This window comes from Lasioglossum baleicum, chromosome 13 (assembly GCF_051020765.1).
Source record: "Lasioglossum baleicum chromosome 13, iyLasBale1, whole genome shotgun sequence".
Lineage (NCBI taxonomy): Eukaryota > Metazoa > Arthropoda > Insecta > Hymenoptera > Halictidae > Lasioglossum > Lasioglossum baleicum.
The window spans coordinates 3,500,046-3,521,147 of record NC_134941.1 but is presented as its reverse complement, the minus strand read 5'-3'; the positions used below and the strand labels follow the sequence as shown (position 1 = coordinate 3,521,147).

At 37.2% G+C, this 21,102-nt stretch overlaps 2 protein-coding genes across 2 annotated transcripts; both read left to right on the top strand.

Moving 5' to 3' along the window:
• Positions 1-1,065: 1,065 nt before the first annotated feature.
• Positions 1,066-15,528, top strand: LOC143215398 (aconitate hydratase, mitochondrial). The gene is made up of 9 exons (XM_076437507.1): positions 1,066-1,259; positions 3,884-4,038; positions 4,164-4,330; positions 5,005-5,760; positions 7,141-7,343; positions 9,167-9,455; positions 11,378-11,651; positions 13,024-13,372; positions 14,602-15,528. Exons 1-9 carry the CDS (start codon positions 1,227-1,229, stop codon positions 14,740-14,742), a joined length of 2,367 nt encoding a protein of 788 aa, XP_076293622.1. The 5' UTR covers positions 1,066-1,226; the 3' UTR covers positions 14,743-15,528.
• Positions 15,529-15,670: 142 nt separating this feature from the next.
• LOC143215400 (B9 domain-containing protein 1) lies at positions 15,671-20,855 on the top strand. Its single transcript, XM_076437512.1, has 5 exons — positions 15,671-17,896; positions 18,032-18,143; positions 18,784-18,892; positions 19,287-19,405; positions 20,564-20,855. Exons 1-5 carry the CDS (start codon positions 17,771-17,773, stop codon positions 20,653-20,655), a joined length of 558 nt encoding a protein of 185 aa, XP_076293627.1. The 5' UTR covers positions 15,671-17,770; the 3' UTR covers positions 20,656-20,855.
• Positions 20,856-21,102: the final 247 nt, after the last annotated feature.

The window sequence follows — 21,102 nt, the reverse complement described above, 5'->3', positions numbered from 1 at the left end:
AAAACAGAGGAAAAATGGAAGGCGAAAATGTAACATTACTAAATTGTCCGTTAACGATGCATATAGAAATAAATAATTTTTCCGATAAGTAAAAAAAGGTTTTATAAATGTCATTTAAACCGAAGCGTCCTCTGCCAAATTATATTAAACACACGCAATGCGCACGAATGGAGTATAGAATTTTTTCTTCGTGCTAATAATGCTCTGAGAGAAATCGTGTTTTATCGGTAACGTTGCGTGTTAACACTGAATGGTAATGGGTTTACTCTGGGGCGCTAGCGCCCCAAAACGGACGGACACCAAAATACATTGGGTGTCAGATTTATTCCTATATCTGGTCTGTGGCCTAACCTACAAATCATATTAAGTACCCGTAGCAGAAATTAAGTATATAGAATATTCAGTTCTTGCTAATACGCCTAAGTCCGCGATTGTTGGTAACATGGGACGCGACGTCTAAACGTCACGGCCACCTGCGACCTAGACAAAAAAAGAATAAGTCAAAAGCAAACAAAAGAACAAATCAAAAACGCTAGATAAAAGATCGATCTAGGCCGCTATCGCTCTGAAAAGTCGTATATTTTCGTTTACGAGGCGTAATATGCATTATTCGGAAGCATGCAACTGCGATGTAGCTATTTTCATACAGCTGTGACATCTACATACTGCCGAATAAGATAAATAACGCCTCATAAACGTAAAAATAGAGCTTTCAAGGGCGAGTGCGGCCTAGATTGATCTTTTATCTAGCGCTATTGACTACTAAAATATCCCATCTTTGTATTATCGAGAAATGAGAACGCGCATGCCGCACCCTTGCAACTCTGGAAACCAGTCTACCACTTTATCGGCGATCGCTGCGCAATGCCACTTTGCAGAGCCCTGCTATCACAACTGCGGAACTCTGGCAGACTTAGCAACGACCGCCGCCGCCGTCGAGGCTCTCCTGAGGAAATACTTAACGAGGGGGCGCCATTACAGCGGTCCCGCTAAACTCTCGTTGAATCATTTCAACGGCCGATGGGGCGCATGCGTGTCCCTTCAGCATTGACACGAGGAAGACAAGCCGAATATCCCTCAGTTCTCGAGTGGCCGGTTTGAGAAGGGCTGCCACAAGAGAAAAACTTCCTTCTCTCACCTTTTGGTCACGCGCCTGCGCTTCCCCTCGGCCGCAAAACCCAATTCGGCACCGATCAGAACGTCACGGGAGGCTTCGTTCGTCGACAATGTTGTACTGCACTCGAATTCTTAGCGGCCAGGTATGCACGCGATTTTCGAATCATTTTTAAAACGAGCCTGTCTCGCCGACGAGTCCGTTAATTTACGAACCGGTGCTCCGTCCGCTCCGCTCCAATTTAAATTCGACCTCTTGACCCAGTTATCAAGGTCAACCGTGTTATTTGAATGTTAAAACGCTGTCTCAACTAATTCGTACCGTTCCAGTGGATTATTGATTTTCCTCTAACTAGCCTCGTGGCGGCGAACTCGTCGAATCCACTTGTTTGAGATAAAACGGGCATTTTCGAGCGCAGCAAGTGCCGTTTCGCATGTTACGTTGATTGAACGTTCCGTTACGTCTTTTGTTTGTCAGACGAGCACTGTCAGAACGGATTCCGAGTGCTCGGTGTCCGAGCGAACACCTGATTCTCATATGGTGTCTATTTTCGTGTAGATTAAGGACGTCAATGGCGTTCCAGTGAACGACACGGAATGTCGCAACGATTAGTCATTTAGGAGCGTTTCGGCGAGCGTAGGAATTTGCCAAATGCTTTTTTGCTCGTTACATAATCAGTATCCGAGCATCCGTTGTATATATCGTGTTCATTTTTGGAATACTTCGAGGTTATGTGGTCGAGCATTGCGCAGGAGTGGAGCTCGTGGCGCGTGCGAACGAACGCGAAACGTGCAGCTGCTCGCATCCTGCTTTCTGCTAGCCGATTGACACTGAGAAAACAAGCGATAACAGCGTCGATTAGGCGAGATAACGAGCGAACATTTCAACGAACATGATAATCGAAATTTACGAATAACCTTGTGGAATTCTCTTTTTCCTTGAACGCACGCGCCAGTCTAGTCTCGTTTTCGCAGAGATCTTACTCTTGATCTTGCCGAGAAATTGGAGCAGCTTGATATTTTCATGCTCGCGAATTATCGAATTACATAACTGTCGATGTGTACAGATGAGCCTGCATTATTTCGTAATGCGAGCGCGCACACAAGCGCGTTCAGCACATGATAGAATGTAGATACAGCCGTGTCTATTTTTCTCCTCGGGATGTTGATAATTGATTATTCCTATTGTTTCTTTACTACGCCCTCGATTGTCTTATGTAACTATAAATAAAATTAAAGTCTCAATTCGGATTTATTTGTGGTCGATGTTTGTATGCACGAATTCCTCGGTCTCGCTGCGCGATTAAACTTAATCGGGACGGTGCGACGCTCGTTCCAGATAAGCTGACTCCAAAATGCAAGTTCATTGATTAATTTACGTATCTTTCGCGTTGGTTTTATTTAGAGATCCGTTTATTTAGGAATGGAATTGCTGATTATTATAATTGTGTTTACATTTTTGTTCGCCGCCGATTCTCGCAGATTAATTCCGCTCTTAAGATATTTCTATTTGCGTTTCGTATATTCCCTTGTCACTTGCAACGCGATACATGCGTGCCAAAATAGAGTCAGGTTAAACATCGCCGGAGATAAGCGATTTTGAAAAACAGCTTCATAAATAATTGACTTCATAAATATTGCTCCATGCGCGGACAATGTTTATTCAAGTACGCTTTCCACGAACGAAAATTTATTACTGTCTTTCTAATTTACACTCGGCTTTTCAACTGTCGCTGTTTCATTTGTTATGGGATTTGAAAATAATATTTTAAGTTTGATAGTGTCAGATAGAATTGCAATTATATTTCACTATAAATAATTATATTTCAATATAAATTGAAAATACTATTTCTCACGTGTTGAATAGTACCAAATAAAAATATTATAATTGCTCCAAATCTATAATCAATTAAAACGCTGTTGTGATTGTCTCAAAAGTTATACAAATTTAAAATACTATTTCGTGTTGAATAGTGCCAAATAAAATTGTTTCAATTGCTCCAAATTTATAATCAATTAATTCTTTAATTACAATTGCTCCAAATCTATATTCAATTAATTCTTTAATTACAACTGTCTCAAAAGTTATATAAATTGAAAATACTATTTCGTGTTGTGTGAATAATGCCAAATAAAATTGTCTCAATTGCTCCAATTTTATAATTAATTAATTCTTCAATTACAATTGTCTCAAAAGTTATACAAATTGAAATTCAAGCTCCAAATTCATAATCAATTAATTCTTAAATTATAACTGCCTCAAAAGTTGTACAAATTGAAACTCAAGCCCCAAATTCATAACGAATTCATTCTTTAATTACAATTGTCTCAAAAGTTATAAAAAATTGAAAATCACATTGGACAGTTTCATATACTACTGTAATTGCTCCAAATACAATCGTCCATTAATTCGTCAATTATAATTGTCTCAAAATAATGAATTATTTTCCTCAACATATCTTAGATTTTCTTCTAACATTCTTCTAAATTGAATACTCTTAATGTATTCAATAATTCCGTATGCTAAAACTATCCAATATAACTGAATATTTATATAAATTACTTTAAAGTACATATGTATATACGAAATATTTATACACTATGTAAATATCAAATACAGTTCTTCACAAACTCTCTAGTTCTTTAGTAACTCTCAAACTTCACTAATTCTCTAGAAGATGAATTAGCGAATGCTCGCGATCGTCGGAATTTTATCTCCGCGCTTACTTCATGACCGAGTTAATTAATAATAATTGGTATATATTTCCAGAGGCTCGCTGTCTGCGCAGCAGACATCCAGCAAAGATGCTTCAGTGTAAGTCCGCTGAGCTTCGCCGCCGCGAAGGTGGCGATGTCCAAATTTGACCAAACTACTTACCTACCCTACGACAAATTGGAGCAGAACCTGAAGGTTGTGAAAAAAAGGTAGCTACAATACATACCTGTCTTCCTTCTTCACTGAAAATTTACTGGAAACGTCTGCAAGCATTAAATTATAATTCAATGGTATAATAAAATAGAGATTCACAATGTGTCTTGAATTGTTTCAGGTTAACCCGACCATTAACGCTCTCCGAAAAAGTTTTGTACTCCCATCTCGATGAACCCGGCAAACAAGAAATTGTCAGAGGCACAAGCTATCTCAGATTACGGCCAGACCGTGTGGCTATGCAAGATGCCACAGCTCAAATGGCCATGTTGCAGTTTATCAGCTCAGGCATGTTATCTCCTATCGTTTCGCTTAACTCGCATACATTCTTCAGGCGAAAATTCACCTATTGTCTATATTAACACTAGGTTTACGGACCTCTAGAAATAACTATTTCACATTATTTTATAAACATAACAAGCATGTGTCTATCCAAATTTTTGGCCATTTTCCAATAATATGTTCCCAAAGAAATAAAGGTAAATAATTCCTCACGGAAGCATGTTTACAATCTTAGTAATCGCAAATTAAGAATATTAGAACCCGTCATTTTGACGGGCCCCGTAAACCTAGTGTTAAACACTACAGAATCTTTTATTTCGGTATGATTATGTTGCAACTTGCTATATCTGAACACAGTTGGTCGAGTTAACACTAAACCTACCACCACCGGTCAAAATAACCGGTTCCAGATTTATTATTTTACAATTATTGAAATATTAAAAATGATTTTAGAAGAATCGATTGTGTAAATATCTTTAGTAGAGCACGCATTATAATAGGAGCCGCACAAAGTCTAAATAAAATCAACATTGTCATTTTTATAACGAAACACGTACCAGTTACTTTTACGGCTCGGTAGGTTTAGTGTAAAACCGTAAAACTAAAATTGATAAAAACTAGATCCGAAGAGTTAAAAAATATCTGAACCAATTTCCCTAATAAGCAAATAACGTCCACAGGACTGCCAAAGGTCGCCGTACCCTCCACCATCCACTGCGATCACTTGATCGAAGCACAGGTGGGCGGAGAACAGGACTTGAAGCGTGCGAAGGACATCAACAAGGAAGTGTACAACTTCTTGAAGACCGCGGGCGCGAAATATGGTGTCGGTTTCTGGAACCCCGGCTCCGGTATCATTCACCAGATCATCCTCGAAAACTACGCATTCCCTGGTCTTCTAATGATCGGTACCGACTCCCACACGCCTAATGGCGGTGGTTTGGGCTGTCTGTGTATCGGTGTTGGTGGTGCTGACGCTGTCGACGTGATGGCCAGCATCCCATGGGAGTTGAAGTGCCCGAAGGTGATCGGAGTCAAGCTCACCGGCGAGTTGAAGGGCTGGACAAGTCCCAAGGACATCATCCTGAAGGTAGCTGGCATCCTCACTGTCAAGGGAGGTACCGGAGCCATTGTCGAATACTTCGGGCCTGGTGTCGACAGCATCAGCTGTACCGGCATGGCCACCATCTGCAACATGGGTGCTGAAATCGGCGCTACCACCTCAATCTTCCCCTACAACTTCCGTATGCAAGACTATCTGAGAGCTACCGGTCGTGCTGACATCGCTGCCGCTGCCGACCTCCACAGAACTAGTCTCTTGACAGCGGACAAAAATGCTAAATATGACCAGGTCATCGAACTGGACCTCTCCACCCTCGAACCTCATGTCAACGGACCATTCACTCCCGATCTCGCGCATCCGATCTCGAAATTAGGTGAGTGATCAAGGGCTGTCTTTCGGCGTGCACTCGAAAATTATATTTGTGACGTCGCGTCGCGTCGGTGTTGTTTGCTTGCACCGCAACAGTGTTGCAATCAACACATACATCTATTGAGCAAACACCGTGTATTCTTGAACGACTAAGATAATCAGTTATTCGTAACCAATCGAGGAAGGAAAGGTGAAAGACGTGATTCCTTTGTTAATATTGCTAAACAGCATGCATGACTTGCGACAGAACGGTATCTCGGAATTAGTTGACAACCGGTTTCTCTGCGACGGTGCATTTGCATTTCGAAACGGGCACAAGGAATATATGAAACTAGCACTGACTTTGATACTATACTTTACATTTGGTTCGGCATTGTCTGTCGAGTTGTAGGCATTTAAACAAACTACTTGATCTTGCTTCAATTCAGAGATATTCTCGAATATATAAGTATTTTTTGTAGGAAATGAAATCTTATCGATGACAATTATTTGAAGCAAAACAGACGTTTAGAAAAATGTGGTAACATTAATTTGCTTAATCTTGCTGGCAAACTTGAACACGTGGCCTTCATGTAGAAAATTCAACTCTAGTAATTTGTAACTAGACAGCGGATATTATGCATTTATGATAAAAAATGAAGAGGTGCAATTTAAAACAGTTAAAACATTAGAGGAAGTTAAAAATACTGTTGTATAATTTTCAGCCTATTAAACATAATCCGCACCTTATTTATATCATAACTAATTGAGAAACCGAAGACTACTTAGAATTAATGTTTGAAACGTGCAATCAAGCAAATTTACGCTTATAGAACAGCAAGCGTAATTTAAGAAAAATATATAACTGATCTTGAAGTGACCTTCTGCTTCAAGCCAAAGAAGATGAAGTAAGTACTTCATGCAAGAAATTAAATCTTCTCAATGGACATTGTTTGGCGAACTGAATACAATTATAAATTAACGTTGAAATTAATCAAGTAGAACTTGGTACACTTCTTCCTATACGAGATTAATTGTAACATCTAAAACAAGAGAATTTAAGTGATCTTGAAATAACCTTGGCTAGGCGGGTCTTGAAAACAAAAATGAAAGACGCCTAACTGATGTGAAAGTATAGTATTCAAGTGCAGACTTAATTACAGATGCTCACACTCTCTTAATAGAAATTGTAATGTCTAAGACAAAAGAATCGAAGTGATCTTGAAATAACCTTGGCTATAGCCGGGTCTTGAAGACAAAAATGAAAGACGCCTAACTTATATGAAAGTATAGTATTCGAGTGCAGACTTAGTTGCAGCTGCTCACACTCTCTTAATGAAAATTCATGAATTACTGAGAAGATTTGTAGAAGCGATACAATTAATTCATTAATGATTACGTATAGGTGCAAATGCCAAACAGAATGGTTGGCCCAACGATATCAAGGTCGGTCTAATCGGTTCCTGCACGAACAGCTCGTACGAAGACATGGGTCGCTGCGCAAACATCGCGAAGCAAGCTCTGGAACACGGATTGAAGGCGAAATCGGCGTTCAACGTTACACCGGGATCCGAACAGATCCGCGCTACCATCGAACGTGACGGAATCGTGAGTTCCTTTTTAGTATGCCAATAGGTAGCTGTGTTAGAAAGCTCGTAGACAATTCGAGTTTTCGCCACTGTGCCTGATTCGCTGCCAAGCGTTGGTACATGTTCCTTTGCAGCCACCGGCCGACCCACGCCAAATTCTTAATTTGGATCGGATCGATGTATTTTGACAATGTGAAATGGAAAAATAGACGCTCGAGAAATTGCACGGAACCATCTCGAGAAAACTACTCGCGCTATATTGTTCTGTTTACTTTCGCGAATTGTAATTGCGCCGCGAGCTTCCGCTTTTATACTCGATAGAAATTGCTCGGAGGATTATTAGATCTGTTGTTTTCTTCGGTGACGTAACTCTTGGGAATTTTCTTTTGTTACTTTGTGTGACATTGAAGATTGTTGTCAGTCTCGGAATGCGTTAGTATATGTATATGTATTTTTTATCGGGACAATGCTATCTGGATTAATTTAAAGACTTTTAATGTCGTCGTGTATTATTTTATTATGACAAAGTTTCACGAAGTGTTTAAAGATTTCTGCCGATAATTAAACGTCTTTTGAATACGGTTAACATAAATTACTCGAGAGTTTTTTATCATTAGCTTTTTCTTGTGTTATTCTCTCGGATGATATAGTATTGAGGAATTTTCTTACGCCACTTTTTACGATATTAAGAATTAGTTTTAGCAACTATTATTATATATCTTTTCTTGCGATACATCTTTGATTAGGAAAACATGATCGATTGTGAATTTTGTGATGAAATACGTCCATTATTTGTATAATTTTCAATGACTAAGGTCGAAGTCTAATCTGAATATGAGTCAATTGCAATCTATAACGAGTCAGCCTCGAATCTCTTATCAAAGTCATGATTATGATAAATACTTTTAGTGACAAAGGCGATAAATGTTTCAGTGCGTCAGTGATTTATGTATGACGCAATGAATGACAGTGATGAGTTTGAAATTGAAATTGTTTTAGAAGATAAGCACTAGAAACCTCGAGGACTTCAATGTTTATAGGGACAACAATAATATTCCTTTTTGATAAAGCAATTCTTATATCAATTAATTTTATAAATTAATTCTGGAACTTTTCATAATGACTGAAATAATTTAATTTTCTTGTACCATTTAAAAAATTAATTTTTAATTACAGCCTTCTTTGTTACTAGCTGACAAATATTAAAACCGAAAGACATATTCCGTTTATTGAATGTCAATTTTGGTTCAATTTACAATTAACAATTATAGCATACTAACTTAAGGTTGCTTATCCTTAGCATAATAACTCACATATTTCTTTTCGATCAAAATGTCAATATTTATAGAAACAAATAACAAAGCATCGTAAAACCTGCAAAGTGTCAACGCAATTTCTTGAACAGGCAGTAGGCGAAACTATTAATGACTTAACGAGCGTAAATGCAACCGTAAATTTATGTAACAGTCTTCCTAACATTACAAAAGAATCTGTAAATTCATTAAACAAGTCAAGCGAGTTGTTATACTTTTACGAGTCAATTTCAAAGTCCATTTAAAAATTGTAAACTCTTGTTAACCCCTTGCCGTACCATTTTGTTCACAATTACAGTGATTAAAACTCCTTTATCCCCAAAAAAATATCGTAGAAGGGAAAAGAAAATTTATTTGAATGCTTACAAATTGATTACAAACGAATGAAATTATATTTCATCTAAAAAGAAGCACATAACATTCATATTTGTTAGACTTTGTTAAAATACGGCAAGGGGTTAAATATATTCTGAATTATCTGAACTATTTCCGATTGCAAACGATTAAAACATGTTTCTATATTGTCCAGGCGAAAATCCTGAGAGATTTCGGAGGTACCGTATTGGCAAACGCGTGCGGACCTTGCATCGGTCAATGGGATCGTCAGGACATCAAGAAAGGCGACAAGAACACAATCGTGACATCATACAACCGAAACTTCACTGGACGTAATGACGCGAACCCAGCGACCCACGCTTTCGTCACAAGCCCCGAACTGGTCACAGCTCTTTCAATCGCTGGCCGATTAGACTTCAATCCAGTCACCGATAAACTAAAAGGCAAAGATGGCAAGGAGTTCCAACTGAAAGATCCCTTCGGTGAGTCCGATAACGTCGCTAATTGTCGTGGGAATTCAGATAGTAATTCGATGCAAATCGTCGGGAATGATAACTGTGTAATGGCTCCCGCCGCTACGTTAATTTCTGAATAATTATGGATGAGTCATAGTTCACGACTCCTCTTTCGTAACACGTCTGCGTCGTCTACGCGCTGTTCAACGAGTCTTCGGGACGTCAAAAATAAAACTGAATACTCTGTTGGAAGGCTAATCAGCTGTTTCTATTTCGAGCCGCTCGTCAACGACTCAACTTGTAATACTCAACAGCCTATTTGCAGTTTTTTAAAATTTTTGTCGTTCTGATACTGAATATGTAGTAATTTGATTTGAAATTAGTTACTATGCATACGTGAAGACACAAATGAACTTGTAGTTCCACGCTTTTTTCGTTAGTAAAAAATTTCCGAGACACGGTCTCCTCTTGAATTCGTTACCATAAAATTACATTAGCGATGTCTGATTTGTATAGCTAACAACTTGTTTGTTCTTTTTTTTTATGTAAATATCAGCTTTACGTTCTCGCGTTGAGGCGTAATAAATCTTTGTTGAAGCTAGTAAACTACAGATAATGACAATTTACATACGGCTGCTGTTTACCTTTAATTTATCAAAAAAGTATTTACGCTACCGTCCATAAGTATTTGACTACTTGGCGGAATCGAATCTAAAAGTTTATATCAACGTTATAACTTAACAAATGTGATTATTGCATAATAACCGACCGGTTATTATTGCATAATTTTATTGAATCTATGGTACATGGCGAAACACTTTTTAATGGAACCTTCAATAGCAACAGCAATTTCTATTGTGTACTAACAAGTCACCCTCGATAACGTCATCTAATAGTTTCATTTAAGATTGCAATGTAAAAGAAAATTTCTATGCTTTCTTTTGGTACAGCACAATTATTGAAAATCCATTAATAGGCTTCCGGTAGGTAAAGTGTTAAATTACTTTGAAGTAGAATGAATATAAATGTATATGATTGACAGAGAAGCATTATAATGCATTATATGTTAAGGATTTTACCAGTAAATAGATGAAAGTTATTACATACTTCGTTCATCAATATATCCACCTCGCTAGGAAATGGCGGCGTTTACAATTCGAGGCAATCTAGCAACAAGCTTTTTTAATGTTTCTCCTTGGAAATAGTCAACAGAGTAATAATAAGTAAATAATAAGTAAAGGAAAGACACTTGAAACCACCATACTTAAGTGTGTTTGCTCGACCAGCTTCCGTTCAATTTTTCTTGTTATCTTTTCATTCACAGTAATTGATGTTGAATATTATCTGTATCATTAATTATTAATTTTATATGAGTGTATATTAAAAAATACTATGGCAAAAGTTACATTAAGATGCCTGGTTTTAAATATGCAGTAAATCCTCTATCGACGCAAAAAGGTGCTACACGATGGACGCAAAAAAACCCTCCACTGTAATCTGATAATCTAGTAATCAGTAATCTGATCTTGGCTCGTGTATATCGGTGTAAACCACAACTAATGCGACGCGGAGAGTCGCAGTAAAAGTTCAAAGGCCCATGCGATTAATTGACGATGAACGTTTCGGGCGCAAGGAAGGACAGCGTATGGAAAAAAAAGAGACGCAGAGAGTCGCAGTCGCTTCGGCCACGCGCGGTCTCTTTTTACACGCGCTGTCCTTCTCTACGTTCGGCTCGGCCTTTGAAGCTCAAAAAATAGTGTCCCTCTACGATCGATGCAAACGAACCTCCCCGAGGCTTTTGCGTTGATAGAGGATAGACGGAAGCTGCTCAAATACTTATGGACGGTAGTGTATGCAGAAAATTAAATTTTATCTGCAATGTTTGGACATAATTGTTTATAAAACTTGTGATTTTAAAGAAGTTCGAATAAATAGTATGAATGTTATAGGCGATGAGCTCCCAAGCCGCGGCTTCGACGCTGGCATGGAGACTTACGACGCTCCGCCATCCGATGGTTCCAAAGTCAGGGTCGACGTGGACCCGAAAAGCCAGAGATTACAGCTCTTGGAAGCGTTCGATAAGTGGGACGGCAAAGATCTGGCCGACATGACAGTTCTAATCAAAGTCAAGGGCAAGTGCACAACTGATCACATCTCTGCTGCTGGCCCATGGCTCAAGTATCGTGGACACTTGGACAACATCTCCAACAACATGTTCATTGGGTAAGTCCGGAAAATTATACAATTTCAAAGACCAAAAATAAGACCCTTGTCCTACGATTTATTTTACGGTTTCAGTGACTAGAACTTTCGAGTAGATCGTAATTTTCTAAAAAAGGACATTTATAGCTATTGTATGCCTGTACCCAGTAAGCAAACGTGCTGGATTTTGGACAGAAGAATAAGTTTCGCTTTATATGCTGGCACGGTCTACCGGCACAAACTGAGAGCAGAATGAAGGCAGCTCTGTCCTTCGTTTAAGAGGGCAGCACGGTCGCACTGATGTTGCGGACGTCGGATAATATCTCTTGTGTAGTTAACCTAAATGTATAGATTATTTAAAAGCATTCTATATTTAGCATGTCTGCACAAATTCTCATTATAAGACTATAAATTAATATATTAGCGAGTAAAGAATAGACATTCAGAGAAATTTTGTAATATATTTTAGAGGAACATTGCCAAATTGTTGAAAGAAATACAGTAAATGTATAGGTGGATGCCCGGTTGACTACACAAGGGATATACATGATCCACATCCGCCATATTAGGCCCTAACCCAGACTGGGCCAGCATAAAGTGATACTTCTGCGTCCGAATAAGTATCGCTTCATGCTGGAAGGGCGTGCTGTCCAAAATCGAGCAGATTTCGAGCATCTGATTCGAGTTTTGATCACGAATCTGGCACATTGTAGGGGTTAATAGTATCTTCCTCATTTAAAATATTTTTAAGGAAGCATCATTGTGTTGCTTATGTGCTTAACAGTGCCAATAGAAAATTATAAACCTAATTTTCAAAGTAAATAACTTTGGAAATAAAAGGACAGAAAAGAATTTCAGAAAAGAGGGGAAAATTGAAAGTGTACAATTTGACAAAAGAAAAGAGAACGCGTTTTACAAATTTGTTTTTGTTCATTATATGTTCAAGATTTATACTAGAGAATTTTAAACCTGATCTTGAAAATAAACGAAGAAAAGACAAAACAAAGGAGAATATGTTTAGAAAATTATTGTTGCATACGTGTTCAAGATTTTTACTTACATAAAATCATAAAAATAAATACTTCCGTAGATAAGTAGACAGGAAAGTATTTCAGGAGAGAGTAGAAAGTTGAAGCTATGAAATTTAGCAACAAAAAGAACGTACATTAACGATTACATCAGGAATATGGTTGCCCTGATAACAGTAACCTACCACACAACTTTCTATCATTTGAAAGCTAATTTTCTTATAGACTTATTTAATTTCGTATAATTTCCCGTTTCTTTCACCATAAATCTTATCCGTAGACAATGTTCGGTCTGTGATTATTTATAGCCATGTTTTGTGCTGCATCACAAGAAAGATATATAAAATGTTCTCGCAACTTTTCAGTGCCGTCAACTCTGAAAATAGTGAGGTGAACAAGATCAAGAACCAACTTACTGGTGAATGGGGAGCAGTACCGGACGTAGCGCGACACTACAAGAAAAATGGCGTCAGATGGGTAGCTGTTGGTGACGAGAACTACGGAGAGGGTTCGTCTCGGGAGCATGCCGCCTTGGAACCGAGACATCTTGGTGGCCGTGCCATTATTGTAAAGAGTTTCGCCCGTATCCACGAAACCAATCTTAAAAAGCAAGGTCTGCTGCCCTTGACCTTCGCCAATGCCAGCGACTATGACAAAGTCCAGCCCACTGATAAGATCACCCTTTTGGGACTGAAGGATCTTGCACCTGGCAAGGTACGTGTCCTTTAAATTAAACCATCGCTTCGATCTATCCCCCAATTAACACACTGGCTAAAGTCATGCGAGGTCGAGGTCATTCAATGAGACGGGAAGTGGAATGTCTACATTCCTATACAGGGTGTCCCAAAACTCCTGCAGAACTCGGAAAATGGGAGGTTCCGGAGGTCATTTGAAGCGACATTTCCCTCTGCAAAAATGACGTCCGCGGCTTTGTTAAGGAGTTATTAACGAAAAACACGGACCAATCAGTTGGCCCTGCGCGCCAACTGTCAATTGCGCCGACTGTGCCAACTCGCGTCTAGGTGGCGCTCTGATTGGTCCGTGTTTTTCGTTAATAACTCCTTAACAAAGCCGCGGACGACACCCTGTATATGCACAAAAACTCAATCGTGCAATGCGATTGGTATGGTTACCAAAGATTTGACTGTTGGAAATTAGTACACATAACATCTAAATACATATAATCTGAGACTGTTCTAAATATTAATCTAAAACTCAAATTGTTAGATGATTGTATGATTTTCATAAATGTCGCAAACTGTACTACCGGCGGACTGATAAACAAAAATTATATAGTCCCCATTCTTTTCTACAATTAGAATATAATTGATTAATAAAGCTTTATTCTTTAAAATTTAATCATCAAATTTCTAATTTTCAAATTGGGCACGAACTTTTGCAATCGTCCGATACACATTGAAAATATTTTTGGCAATTTTCGCTATACAGGCAATACTCGAGTAGTATTGTCAATCTACTCCATGTTGAATGTTATCAAAAATAAAAGCAGAACGGAACAACAGATTGTGCGAAATAAAATTACAGTCTCTTTTACATTCTCCAAAAAATCATTGCAAGTATCAGGTCGTTAAGTATGAAACTTGACAATTAAAACACAAACAAACACAATTGTCAAGTTTCATACTTAACGACGTGACATAAGATGAACTTTCTAACAGAAGTATAAAATAAACCTTGCCACCTATCTTACAACAGCTACATGACACTCAATAATTCTAGAAAGGCAATTTTATAGACACAATGTCATCAAGTGATAGCTTAAATTGATCCTCGTTTGCGTCTCAATTATAGCTTTGTTTCGCAAGCCCGTAAAATTGTACCGCAAGACAGAGTCAAGGCACGCACTCTGTCCCGCCAAAAATAGAGATAAAAGTATTCGGACCAGCCAAGCCATCTAACTCGACTATTCGTTTCATTTGCAGCCGGTGAAGGCGGAGATCAAGCACAAGGACGGCAAGGTCGACTCGATCACTCTGAACCACACCCTCAACGAGCAGCAGATCACGTGGTTCAAGGCGGGTTCCGCTCTGAACCGAATGAAGGAGATCGCGAGTACAAAATAAGCGCGCGTGTCGACGCAACAGAACACCGTCATCGTTCGAAAATAAAAGAGAAATGCGCGACTGTAGCTAGCTAGCGTGTACACTAGGGAAATGCGAATGGGGAATATGATCAACATTGCACCCCGATTTTCCAGTTAGATACTCGTTAAGTAACTCGTGAAGGGTGCGAACTGGCCAGGAAAATGTTGCGATTGGTGATAATAACTGATAGAGAGCGTCCGATCTGCCCGCTGATCGACGATAGCTCCATGTTCATTTCACGAAAATAGTCGCCAACATGTACACCATCCATATCGTCGAACAATAATGAGCCGTACCGGGTGCAGATTGTAATTTAACAAAGATTCTAGTACATGTTAACCGTAGGATGGATTAATTAAATAATCGAATGTAGATGTCGCGATTGGCTATTGGTCTGTTCGAATAAAATTCGATGATCCAGACCGGAAATTTCCATTGAATAAGCGAGAGGGGGAGGACCGGATGTGCGGACTTGACGTGCCAAACGTGTTAATTTTGAAAGTACGTGTCACAACCCGCCGATGGCACGTCGAGACTGTACAAGGTACACACACACACACACACACACACTTGCCCGCACCTCTACACGCCATCGTACCTCACTTCCGATCGATTCAATCTTGTGTATATATATATATATATTATATCGTTTGCAGAGTAGAACGAAGTTCTGACAATGCGATTTTCTAGATACGACTGATGAAATACATTGTAAGATCGTTGTTGTTACTCGAAGAACAAATAAAAGGTTGAGCAGCGAGCTAATCGTTCCTGGTTGTTCCTTATTTGCTTAAGAACTGTCAACGGGGAGAAGTGCAATTTCTACGCGGATTTGTATGCAAAATAAAAATATTCTAAACATTTAACGAGTTAAATGAATGGAAGAGCACAAATTAAAAATGAATTTCTTCTCTTAGACGTTTTAGTAACTCGAAAATGACGTTTTAGTAACTCGAAAATAACGTTTTCTCAAGTTCTTCGAATCTCTTTGTAGCTTTGCATGCCATTTACCCATTTCTATTGTGAATCATAGAATCCATAAACTCTTCGGGAGTTGTGCAATACAATTTTCTTTTTATCGTAATCGATGAGGTTACGCTTATTCTCGTTTATGGAGTACCATTTATGATCACGATAAGATAAGTGGAAATTCTTTTCTGTGATGAGTGGGTTGTTTACGTGTTATTGGCTGATGTTAAGGCAGAACGCTATACGTTTAGTCGCAGGAAATTGCGACGCTTTTATTGTTTGTTTATTTAGCGAAGTGGAATTTATTGGTCTGGATTATTTCCGGAAAAGAAATTATTTTGACTGTTTGTATCGATACTTGGCGGGTAACCAGAAACGCGATATTTGATGATAAAAATACACGGGAAATTATGGTTTCGTAACCTGTGGCGCTATATCTACCAATCTTAAAATGGCTTTATCATTTCGCGATGATCAGAAAAGAAACTATAAGTTATTATTTAGTAGGAATAATTAAATTGACAATAAAGTATATTATTACGCCGATCTAAATTCTTCGGTATGCAAACGGATATGAACTTTGAAAATAAATGTTTCTTCTTTTCTTAATTTGTAGAGCAGGATATTTTGATTGTATTTGTTTTAGTTATAAATAAAACTGTGATAATAAATTATATTAATGACATTGTGACGATCATAAAGTTACAAATTATTGTTTTTCAGTGATTTATTTAAAATATTCGAATTAACTATTCATATACTTGCTTTTCTTTTGAAATGAAAGACTGTGGCAAGCAAGCTAAGTTTTATTTATTATAAAAGTAGCAGTTCTTTAATTAGAACACGTAATCTTGGCAATGTTTGTCCAACAGTTAATGCTTCAATGATTTTATTCACCGCCATTATAGTTTATATATAACTTTGCAAAAGACACCCTTTATATACAAATTTATAACGTATAAATTGAAAATTTATTCATTCTGAGATTAAATTAATTTTAATTGGTCCAAATAAACGGCTAAACCAAAGGGGATAATATTCGCTCTCTAAAATATAAGAGAATGTGTACGTGAACAAATATTAATGATATTTTTACTACATTCTTATAGTAGAGAATCTACTAGACACAAAATAAATGTTTAAATATACAGTTAGGAGCAAACTCGATCACACACACTTTAAATCAGAATAACTTGTTTATGAATGGACTAAACGACTTCCATTTTCCCTGTAAGGCTAGAATTAGTTTAGTAAATGACGTCTAAAAAATATGTTGAAAAACTGCATTTGGTAGGAATTGTGAAAACAATAGCAAAAATTGATTTTTAAGACTTTTTCTTTGGTCAACTGATTTGTTCAACTTGTATAAATTATATGTATATGCTCTGAAAATTTCATCGAAATTGGTTAATTGGTTTACTAGTTATAAACGATCAAAAGTGATAAAAAGGCCTAAAATCTTGAAAAATTGCAATTTTTTTATTTTGCGACAGTTTCCTAGCAATTTAAAATCGAGCCATTAAGAACCTCAATAAATTGTTTAAAAACGAACATTTCGTTTAATTCATAATTCGTCGAATGTTTAAAATGAATATGTATTGGGTTGGAACGAAATGCGTTTGTAAATTAAAATCGAAAGGTAAAATTCAGATATTTATTCATAGATTTATTCAATAACATATTTTCCATTCTATTCTTATGGAACCGTAGTAAAATTATTATTAAAGGTACAGTAAACGAGTAACTAACAATAAGATAGATATAATATTTTCTAAAGATACACCTATCTAAAAGAAGAGGTGTAAAATACTCTTGTTGAGGTAAATACTTCATTCTCCTTTCCATTCAAGCCACCACCATATGTTCCATAAAACTGGGGGGCGCATGCTTCGTTACCAGGACAACGTATATTCGCGTAAACGTACACAAAGCGACCCGACAGTCTGAACAAATGTATGGCTCAAGAACCTTCATTTCGAAATAGAATTGTCCCTTTTTTCTTCGACATTTCAGTTCGCGTGCTTTTCGAAATACCGCGATGGCGGTCGACGGTGAATTCTTTCTCTCGATCACAGGCTCCATCGAGCACGCAGAATTTTACGACGCGAATAACGTCTACTGCAAGTATGGATTTCACTTCGGACCGGAATGGACCGTAGTCGCTGTGAGTTGTTCATTCTTTTTTTTTTGTACATTTTGCAAGCCAATGTGCTGTTAACGTTGCATCCAATGCATGTACGCTGTCCACCGTGAATTTTAACCTCACGTCGACCGGTATCGGCTTATAAAATTCTATCAGGGCATCGAAGAGGGCTTGACGCAGATGTGCAAGTGCAGCAGTGACCCGCGAAACCTTGCCGTTTGGAATTTCCCTCTAGAAATCACGTTTAAAAGCACCAATCCGCACGGATGTAAGTGGAACAATTCTGTCATCGCTTTTAAGAGAACCAACTTTTTCATGCGAGTCTTTTTCACTGGTACTCGGTAAATGATGATTACCAAAGGACGGATGAATAATATTGATATTTTGCAGATTTTATTCGGAAGTAGAACGAGTTTACTTTACGTTTCAAGTGTTTCGAAATTTAACCCTTCGCACTCTCGAAGAAGTTGTTTTAACTCCAAAATTTCTTCTGGCATAGAATATCTCCATTTCTACATGATTTATTTCCTTTTATACATATGGAGTTTATTACAACACGTTAAATTTTTATCAATTTCTTTGATACAAGCATAGTAAACATTGTTTTAGGCCTTAGTACTCGAATGGTGACTCTGAGACGTTACTAAAAATTGCTGTGACATTATTCAAAATATTGTTCACATTATTAAAAATATGTCGGTATCTAATCAAATTACTAAACATTTAGGTATTGTATGAGGTATTATACCAATTTCATATCCATACTATTTAAAATTTCATAAGGCTTGGAAATATTCTAGGTCAGATAGACCTAGAACAAGATATAGTACAAGATATATTAAAAATGCTATATTGTCACAATTCTTGGATTGTTTACGCGATACGTTATAAAAAAATTAATATCGCAGGGCCGCAACTGATAATGTCAATTTACGGTTTGGACATCTTCGGCCATGACGTTATCCAGGGGTATGGAGTATGTCATTTACCTTTGAAAACAGGTTACCACGAAAAGAGGTATCTATCTTCGCTACAAACAATTTGAACTTTAATAAGTGAATTTAACACTAGGTTTACGGACGTTTTTGTATACCTATCTTTACGGACACCCGTTAAATTGACGGGTAAAGGAAACCACATATTTTCTTTTTAAAAAAACCGCTCAATTTAATTTAAAAACAATTACAATCTTAACAGACTTAAATAATGAAAAATAAAGAAGTTTTGTTATTGGATTAGTTATGTTTATACTTCTCGGCGACCGAGGCCTCTCGAGCTCCGCTGTCCTTTTCTACGTTCGGCAAAAGTCAAAGAATAGTATCCCTGGCGGATAATATTATCGAGATTCGACTGTATAAAATTTTCCAATGGTTGGAGAAGAATTAATAAACAAACCACGGTGATTTCGTAGGGTAGCGGTGTACATGCTAGAATCCTCATCGACATTGCAACGATTTACAGCCTGGTTGACCGGTCGAAGACCAGAACTGATTGATCCAGCGATATTGGCCTCAAACGGCGGAAGAGAACGTAAGGCAATACTTGGAACGATTTCACGTGGGCCTGTGGTGACGTACTACTGACATTAAATTAATTGAACTCGCGGGCTTTCAACGTATTTAGGACGCCTGATATGTCGGCTCTATTAACATGCACATTCCGTATGCTCGACTAACCGAATTAAACAATTCTGCCTGTCAAAATCGCGAGCACAAATCAATTGATACGTTTCATGTAGCCTGTTAGCAACCACGCAGACCGGTTTAGGAATCCGCTATTTTCTTAATAAAACTACAAGAGAATTTCTTGATCTTCAAAATCTTATCACATCATAATGCTAAATAATCATGATTAGACTGCGGAGATCTTTATTCATTTCTGGCTTATAAAAATTTTTAAAAAATGCTGGAGTATTAATAAATTCGACAGAATTTAGTACGATTTTTATTTATTTTGGATCTACAAATACTATTACCAAAGGATTTTATTTGGTCCCATTTTCTTAAAGTTTGTCTACAAAACTTGAAAATTGCATAAACATCCGCAGTCTAGTCATGATGATTAAAATAGCATTATAATTCTATTTTATTTTGCAATGCTACACAAAACTTAGAAATAAGCTATGAATATTTACGCAAAATTAAAATTTTCTACCTCAATGACAATATAGACAGGTTTAAAATAGTTTATTCACCTCCTTAATCATTTTAACGGGCTAAAATTACTGTTATAGCATTTGTAAATCCTGTTCAGATTTTACCATTCGTTAATGTTTATGAGAGAGTCATTTATTTATTGCAAATTATTTGGGAGCCTGTTTTGAAAAAGAAGATTCACGCGACTTCAAATAAATGAACAAAAAGATGAAAAGATTTTTGGGCCAACCGAATATATTATTATATTTTGAGATTGTGGAATTATTAGGTTAGAACGAAAGTTCATAGCGTTTTTAAATCAAAATTCAAAGATAAAATTTTTATATTACTATTTATATTTATTCAAAGGTTTATTGAATAACCTACATGGCGAAAATTAATAGAAGAGAATGGAAAATATGTTATTGAACAAATCTCTCTATGTATAAATATCCTAATTTTATCTTTGAGTTTTAATTTAAAAACGCTAGGAACTTTCGCTCCAATCCAATATTTAATTCAAATTATTTTTAATACCTTTTTGTAATTGCAGTGACGCGCATGAGAGTAGAGGGTACAGTCACCGTAACGTTCAACGTGGTTCTAAAGGATTTCTTCAAGTTGGGCTATAAGAATGGCGAATAACCGGACAAGTAGTTGGATTTGCCTGTAACAATTGTTATTGTTAATACCCATACGACCGACAAAGACAGAGTGCTTCGATAAATGAGTGCCTTGCATTTATAATCAGTAAATGAATGCTTTAATCTATTATTGTATAACAGTACAAAACACAAACAGACTGGATTGCGAATGAATCTGTAAATATAATATAAATATCTGAATAAAAGTTAATCACTTTTACGGTGTGTGTCTATTTTATTTTTAATTGCCCTTAGGAACATTTTTATATGGATTTTTAATGAAATAACCACCCCTCCAGTCGAGACATAAAAATTGATTGTGTATTATTAAAATTGTACACAATCTGTTAATTTGATTCAAAGTCACTTTTGACACTCATTCGACTATACTTTTTCATAAATACTGAGATCTTACAATTTTGGTAAAACGTGTCAAAGAGAGTAATAT

Excerpts from the sequence above, each read along its gene's own strand:
- LOC143215398 (XM_076437507.1), top strand. The coding sequence starts at position 1,227 with ATGTTGTACTGCACTCGAATTCTTAGCGGCCAG. Across the intron at positions 5,761-7,140 it reads GCATCCGATCTCGAAATTAG|GTGCAAATGCCAAACAGAAT; the intron begins GTGAGTGATCAA and ends GATTACGTATAG. Across the intron at positions 7,344-9,166 it reads CCATCGAACGTGACGGAATC|GCGAAAATCCTGAGAGATTT; the intron begins GTGAGTTCCTTT and ends TATATTGTCCAG.
- LOC143215400 (XM_076437512.1), top strand. The coding sequence starts at position 17,771 with ATGGCGGTCGACGGTGAATTCTTTCTCTCGATCACAGGCTCCATCGAG. Across the intron at positions 18,144-18,783 it reads AAGCACCAATCCGCACGGAT|GGCCGCAACTGATAATGTCA; the intron begins GTAAGTGGAACA and ends TTAATATCGCAG. Across the intron at positions 19,406-20,563 it reads CTCAAACGGCGGAAGAGAAC|TGACGCGCATGAGAGTAGAG; the intron begins GTAAGGCAATAC and ends TTGTAATTGCAG.